This window comes from Elephantulus edwardii, unplaced genomic scaffold (genome assembly GCF_000299155.1).
Source record: "Elephantulus edwardii isolate Elephantulus edwardi_28Jun2011 unplaced genomic scaffold, EleEdw1.0 scaffold00008, whole genome shotgun sequence".
In the NCBI taxonomy this organism is placed as follows: Eukaryota; Metazoa; Chordata; class Mammalia; order Macroscelidea; family Macroscelididae; genus Elephantulus; species Elephantulus edwardii.
In genome coordinates, this window is record NW_006399758.1 from 8901001 (window position 1) to 8909175 (window position 8175).

At 41.6% G+C, this 8175-nt stretch overlaps 1 protein-coding gene across 1 annotated transcript in view; it reads right to left on the reverse strand.

The window, feature by feature from the left end:
* Positions 1-8175, reverse strand: part of PPP1R42 (protein phosphatase 1, regulatory subunit 42) — a 35336-nt gene that overhangs the window by 1670 nt on the left and 25491 nt on the right. Inside the window, exon 5 of the mRNA XM_006880531.1 lies at positions 4033-4150. Coding sequence (XP_006880593.1) covers positions 4033-4150 — 118 coding nt within the window. The remainder of the gene's footprint in view (positions 1-4032; positions 4151-8175) is intronic.

Below are 8175 nucleotides of genomic sequence, written 5' to 3' on the forward strand. Positions count from 1 at the left end.
CGCACGGCTTGGCGCCCCGGCTGCGCGCCTCCTTGAGCATATTTCCTCCTCCCCCTCCTCAATCCCTCACCCAACCTCCCCTCCCCCTCTTCCTACTCCCTGTCTATATCTTCTTGGGTTTTTTGGTTGTGTTTTTTTAGCTGAGGGTGGGGAAGGAGGAAATCACTGGGTCACAGAGTTTTGCTTTTGTACAGTTTTATGTAGAATTTCTATACAGGAAACTCTTTCAATTACTCTCTTTAATGCTGGGTAACTTGGTCCCTGTGAAAGTGCTTTTGCCCATTTTCCTTGTTCTAGTGCACGTGAGAGAATGTTACTATTGGTAAGGATTTCATTGAAGCACTCCTCACCCTGCACTCCTTTCAGATGAGGGAGCTCATAGAATATCATGTGGCAAGTGGCAAGCAGTTTATCTTCATTTTATTAAGCACTGGCTCTCCACAACTCATTGCTCTGGACTCATAACAGCCTGCTCTCCTGGCCTAGTGGTAAGAAACTGAAGTACAATCCCAAAGGCACACAATTCAAATCCACCAGCAGCTCTGTGGGAGAAAGATGGGCAGGCTTCCCCTGTGCAGTTTGTTACTGTTGCTGCTGCTGCTGTTGCTGTTGTTAAGTGCCATCAAGTTGTCTATGACTCATGTTATTGTTCTTGATTGCCATCGAGTTGAGCACAACTCGTAGCAACTTTATGAACAAAAGGCCTGAAGCCTTTCCATAACTGTCTACATTTATCAAAGTTCATAGAGTTTCCAGAGGCATGTGGTTTAGGAAGTGGATGCCACGAGTGACCCTATCAACAATAGCTCTGAGCCCTGCCCTCTCGTGAGCCAATCTCACTGTCTCTGGCACTCCTGCCTCATTGCTACAATCACTGTGGCAATCCATCTCATCTAGAATCTTTCTGTCCTGCACTGTCCCTCTACCCTTCCAAGCATGAGGCCCTTCTCCAAGGACTGGTTCCTCCTGGCAGTATGTCCAAAATATGTGAGATGGAGCTTCAAAATCTTTGCCTCTAAGGAGTATCCTGTTTTCACCCTCTTCAAGACAGACCTGTTTGTTCTCTTGGGTGTCCATGGTATGCCCAGTACTCTTCTCAAGCACCACAACACAAAGGCATTGATGATTCTTCTCCCATCCTTAATAACTGTCCAGCATTCAGATGCATAGCAGGTAATTGAGAAAACCATGGCTTGGATCTGGCCCACTGTAGTCTCTGAACTGACATTGTTTGTTGATCCTTAGTACTCTATAGAGGGCCCTGGCAGCAGATTTTCCTAAAACCACTTGTCTTTCCATTTCCTGAGTGCCATGCAATGAGTGTTGATTGTGGATGCGAGCAAGAGGAAATTGTTAACAACGTCGACCTCTTCTCCATCCATCTATCATGGTGCTATCAATCGGCCCAGTGAGAATCTTTGTTTTCTCGATATTGAGGTGCAATCTATATTGAAGACTGTAGTCCTTGACTTTCTGCAGCAAACACTTCAAAACCTGCTGGAGGGACAGCATACCACCACTACCTTCAGTTGACAGGACTACCCCTTATCTGCTGGGCCAACAGAGCTCCCTCAGCGCTGCCTCTGAAGGAAGGTCTTTGTCTTTTCTGAGCCTCTACTCTTGAGTCCTCTTCATTTGTCTTGACATTTTCTTCCCTCATTTCTGCTTACTACATTATGTTTGATCTCCTTTCCCTATGTGTTAGAATCCATAAGACTATCCTGGGCTTTGTGAGAACAAAAGAGACTGTCCCAAAATGTACCCAACATTAATCCAGTCTTATCAATACAACAAAGACAGCTCATTCCCACATCATAGAGTCTAGGATTTACAATGCAGATTTTTTGGGGGACATAATTTGTAGTCTGCAGGGTATGGTGTCATACGTCTCATACTATTCAAATCTACCAGTGGCTTCTCAGGACAGAGATGGGCATTCTTCTCCTGTATAGTTTACAGCCTTGGAAAATCAGTGCAGGGTACAGTGAGTGAGTGAATTTAATCTGTAAAGCATTGAAAACCTTAGTCAATTTTAGCTTCATGATTCAGAGCTAAAAAATTTTCTCTTTGGAGAATTATATACCAATGAAAGTATAAGAAAATGTAGGTTCTATAACCTTATGACTAGCAATTTTTTCATAGTAACAGCCAAATTTGCTTTTCAAAGAAACAGTGCCTATGATCTATCTGAAAAGTGGACACTTTTCATGCTTGCTTTCTTTTTCCTTTTTCTTTTCATTAATTTTAATGAAAGTTTTCAGAGACTTTGGATTTCCATTCATTCATTGTTGCACTTTTTTCCCTGCCCACCACTCCCCCCAGTTCCATCTTCTCTTTGAAAAGTAAAAAAAATTAAAAAAATTCTTTCATTGTTATACGATCCCTCCCGCCTCGTCCACTCCACTGTGCAGCCTTCATTCTGGTCTCCTGTCATGACAATAATACCTAATCGTATATCCCTTTTAAACAGTTCTCCCCCTCATCTGTTTCAATGCAGTATACATTATTTATCTCCTCTTTTCTTAGTTGCCCCTCAACCCCAATGTCTGTCCTGCTCTACAACAGTGGCATTATGTAGCATTCATCCTTTTGTGACCAAGATATTTCACTCAGAAATAAGGTAGGAGGCATCTCACTTCCCAATTTCAAATCCTACAGGATCACCCATTTTGTATAACAGTTCATGAGTTCCTTGTTTTTCAATGCAGCATAGTATTTCATTGTGTGAATATACCAGAGCTTCTCTATCCATTCATTTGTTGATAGGCACTTGGGTTGTTTCCAACTCTTTGCTGTTGTGAACAAAGCTGCAATGAACATGGGTGTGCATACATCTGTTTGCAGTTCTGGTTTCTTTAGGGTATATTCCCAGTAGTGGAACTGCTGGGTCAAATTATATTTATATTTCCAACTTTTTGAGAAAGTGCCATACCGCCTTCCATAGTGATTGCACCATTTTACACTCCCACCAACAGTGAATAAGGGTTCCAGTTTCTCCACAACCTCGCTAGCATTTGTTGTTAAATTTCGGTATTCTTACTGGGGTGAGATGATATCTCATAGTTGTTTTGATTTGCATCTCTCTTAGAGCTAGAGATTTTGAACATTTCTTCATGTGCTTGTTGGCCATCTGAATGTCTTCTTTGGTGAAGTGTCTGTTCATAACCTGTGCCCATTTTTCAGTTGGTTTGTTTACCTTTATCTTGTGGTGCTCAATATTTTATAAATTCTAGATATAAGTTCCTTATCTGACATCTGACATGTTATTACCAAATATTTTTTCCCAATCTGTGGCTTCCCTTTTTACCCTGTTGGAGAAGTTTTTGGATGTGCAGAGGGATTTGATTCTTAGAAGGTCTCATTCATCTATTTTATCCTCTCCTGGTTGTAGATTTTCCAGGATGGTTGGGAGACTGTTTTTGTTGTGGATTAGGACTTCTAGAGTTCTTCCAAAAAGGCAATCTCCAATTTCATTTGGAATGGAAAGAGGTCCCAAATAAGCAAAGCACTCCTTAAAAAGAGAAACAAGGTAGAAGGCAAAAAAATCCTCCCCAATTTTAAATCCTACTACAGTGCTGTGGTGGTCAAGACAGTGTGGTACTGGTACAATGACAGATACATAGATAAATGGAATAGAATTGAGAATCCAAAAATCAGCCCATCTACCTATGGTCAACTGATTTTTCACAAGGAGATGAAATCAGTTAAGTGGGGAAACGACAGCCTTTTTAACAAATGATGTTGGCAAAATTGGAAAATTATCTGCAGAAAACTCAAGCAAGATCCACACCTCATCCCATACACAAAAACCAGCTTAAAGTGGATCAAGGACCTAGGACTAAAACCAATAATTATAGTAAACTTCATGTTTTATTTCTTAAACTTTTGCACTTGTTCTAAATATAAAATTTAAAGATGACAGTTTTCACAGATGCAAATTTATATTCCTATTTCTGAAGGCTAGTAACTGATAAATTAATTTAAAAATTAAGTTGCTTTTTCTAAGGAGATTATATTAATATAAACATATACCCAGTGACTCGGATGCTAAAATCACTTTGTCTCTGTATTTTATTTTGAGACAAACAGGATTTCCGTTTAGATCCATTTTCCATAGCTTCATCAACTTGCTCAGTAAAAACTCCAGATCCTATAATTACAGAAGAAAAAGAAACATGTAAATATTTTATAACTACTACTTTTTCTAGCATTGCAGTGAACTGTATCTAAATGCTATTACTGCTTTGCACGGTGGCCTCATGGACAGAGAGTTGTGCAGCCAAGCCAAAGGCTTGGACCCACCAGCTGCTTAGGGGAAAAGATGGGCCCTCTCCTCTCATGGGATTTATTGCCTCTGTTAGAAGGTCAACTATGAGTTGGTTCCAATTCAATGGCAAAAGTTAGATAGTAGGTACACAAAAATCCTTGATTTAGGTAAAATAGTTTAAACTGTTGATTTTCCAGGTGTGACGGAGTTGAGTCTTACTCAGGCTGACTTGTGTGTAGAACCACACTTCATAGAACCTTCAAAGGCTGGTGTTTCATAGATCACTGGCCCTTTCTTCCAACATGCCTCTGAGTGGACTTGAATGTCCAACTTTCTGGTTAGCAAGCAAACCAAAAAGGGACCATTTGCACCACTGAGGGTCTCTAAGTGATCATAGTTATGGTGTACTATTAAGTTGGTTGCAGCTCCTACTGACTCTGTGTAACAGTATAGTCAGTCATATAGTGAAATCCCATGGGGTTTCCTAGACTATAATCCAGCAATTTTCTCCTTTGGAGTAGATTATTATTATTGTTATTTTGTACCATCAAGTTAGAACCAACTCATTCATAGCTGACCCTCCATCAAGTTTTCAGAGACTGTAATTCACATGGAAGGAGAATGCCCATTTTTCCAACTGTGGAGCAGCTGGTGGACTCGAACCACATACCTTTGTGTTGGAAGTTCAGCTACTTACCATTAGGCCACCAGAGCTCCCTTTGGAACAGATAGTAGGTTTAAATTGCCAACCTTTTGATTACCAGCCAAGCCCTTAACCATTGCATGACCACGTTTCTTTTATGGATAATAATAAAATCCCCAAACTTGTTGTTCATGGGCTTACACTTCACAGTGACCCCATAAGACACAGCAGAACTGCCTCATATAGTTGCCAGGGTTGTAATCTCTACAAAAGCAGATTCTTTTGTTTTTCTCCCAGAAAGTGGTTGATGCGCTTGAACCACTCACTTTCTGGGTAGCAGACAAGCACACAGCCACTGAAGCAGCAAGGTCATACCCAGTGCCTTCAGGTTTCCATGGCTGTAAATCTTTGCAGAAGATTAGCCATCTTTCTACTGCCGAGCAGCTGGTAGATTTGAACTGTTGACCCTTCAGTTTCAAGTTCAGCATTCTATGCATTATGCCCTCAGGGAGATCTGTACTGATAATAATACACCCACTGCTATCAAGTCGATTCCAGCTCATAGCCATCCTCCCTCAGGTTCCCAAGCTGTAATTTTTGTGGAAGGAGACTGCCCATCTTTCTCCTGAGGAATGCCTGGAACAGTGGACCACTGATCTGTGAGCTTGAGTTTTTTTGAAGATGAAGGGAAAGGTGAGGTTCTAAACTGCCAGCCACATAGCTGTCCCCGGTCACACTTTCTTAAATGAACCTGGCTGCAGCTCAGAAAACACTCCCACTTTTCCCTTTCCCTCACCCCCAAATCTGCAGAGGCGGGACTTTAGAGTCCTTTCTCATTAGGGCCACTGGAAGTTCACAGAGGAAGAGACAATTGAGAAGTAAAATGCAAACTCATTACCTTCGAGCTGGAACCAACTCATAACTGACCCCCCTCCAGCTGAGTTTTCAGAGGCTGTAAGTCACACAAGAGGAGATGGCCTGCCTGCTCCCACAAAACAGCTAGTAGATTCGAGCCTCCTGCCTTTGAGCTGGTAGCACAAGTTCTTACCCGCTAGGCCATAGAAGATCAAATACCATGTAACCTTCTGTATGAATAACACCTTAACATCAGGAAAAATCCTCACTGGGCATTATCACACTATCCCAATAATTGAAGAAAGAACTCAAGTTGTCCTGAATTTTACTTTACTTAGTCCCACAATAACTCTGAAGCTGTTATGCTTCAGAGTCAACACCACAGCACCTAACAAGATGTCCACTGGCATTGCAAACAAAATATATTCCCGCTTTGTATTTGATATAGAATACACAATCATTTTCAAAATCTGTAAAAATCTTCTGTCAAAGGGGAAACAGTGGAGTTGGTGGTTGGTCTTAGGTGGTGTTGAGTTGACCACATGAACTGCAGATCTGAACCTGCACCATCCTCATGCCCTCTGCCAGGCTCGAGCCCATTATTATAGTCACCATGTCAGCTCAGTCCACAGGCTCCTCCTCTCTTTCTCTGACCCTCTACTCTTCCCAGCATGATTTTCCAAAGACTGGCCCCTCCTGACAGTATCCCCAAAGTATGTGAGACCAAGTTTCATCATCTTTACCTCTAAGGGGCACTCCGGTGTGCTTCCTCCAAGACAGGAAGAATACAAGGAGGGAAAATAGTGTTCCCATGCCTGTCACCCAAAGATTATTATGAATATATTGTTACACAGCCTTCCAATATTTTTTTTTCTGACAAGGAGTTGTGTTTTTTTTTTAATTGTCATCATGCTGTGGGTACAGTTTTTGTTGCTATCTCGTAAAGGTTGGTATGTTTTTACAGCTTTTGAGAATTCAATTAGTAATATATCGCTCTGGTGGCCTAGTGACAAGAAGCCATACTGCAATCCCAGAGGTACACAGTTTGAATCCACCAGATGCTCTACTGGAGAAGGAAGGACAATCTCCTCCTGCACCAGTCAGATCTGATTTGACAGTACACACAAAAAATAATAAAATTTTAAAAAATTCAATTAGTAAATATTTCAAGAACGAATAAGTTATTCTAGGTTCTACCACCTCAGAGGAGCTCTAGTGGCCTAGTGATAAGGAGTTGCACCACCAACCCAAAGACATGCAGTTCAAATCCACCAGATGCTCTGTGGGACGTTCTTCTCCTGTGTGATAAATTGCTTCTGAAAACCTGGTGGAGGGTCATCCAAGAAGCATTTCTTACCCAATAGTACACAGCAATGAACCACCGAAATATATAGCAGGAAAACAGATATATGGCATGTGAGGAGAAGTTCTCTGCCCTTGGATTTCTTCCCTGTCCTCATTATCTCTTTCCCATATTACTTCCTTTCTTTCTCTTTCTACTCTTATTCCAAAATTCGCTCTGGCAAGTGTTTTTATATTTGTAAAAAACTCAAGACGCAGGTCATGTGCTGCTAATCCAATGGCAGTGCCTCTTCTTGAGTTCGAATCCACCAGTACGTCTGAGGAAGAAAGATGGGAAGTTTCCTCCTGTGGGATTAATTGCCTCTAAAAACCTGGTGGAGGGTCAGTGAGGAGTCATTTCCGACTCAATGACAATGAATTTTAGGTTTTTATAATAGACAAAAAGAACGAAAAAGAAAATATCTCTCACTAAGGCAAAAACATTCTTTTTTAAAAGCAAAAGTTGTGTTGCAAATAATGACTACCAATATTAACTAATCTGTGTGGTGAGCTCTGTCATTTTCTGGGCTCTGCCCTAATATGACATCTAGGGAGACTTTGCAACTTAAAAGTGGAGGTGAGGATTACTGAGTGAATAAAGATTCCAGAGTATGTAGTTGTTGTTACGTGTCGTTGAGTCATTTGCGACTCATAGCGACCCTATGTACAGCAGCCCTAAACCCTGCTCTATCCTGTGCCAATCACATTGCCTCTGACACACCCATCCCGATTAACCCAGTCACTGAATCAATCCACCTCATAGAGGGTCTTCCCCTCCTGCACTGCACCTCCACCCTACCAAACATGATGTCTGTCTCCAAGGACCTGTCTCTCCTTACAACATGCCCAAAGTATGTCAGACGAAGCCCCAGAATCCTTGCCTCCACGGAGTAGCCTGCTTTAACCCTCTCCAGGATAAATCTGTTTGTTTTCTTGGCAGTCCATGGTACATTCAATACTTTTCTCCAGTACCACAGCTCAAAGGCATCAATTCTCCTTCTATCGTCCCTAGTCATTGTCCAACTCTCTGATGCATAACAAGTGATTGCAAAGACCATGGCCTGTATCA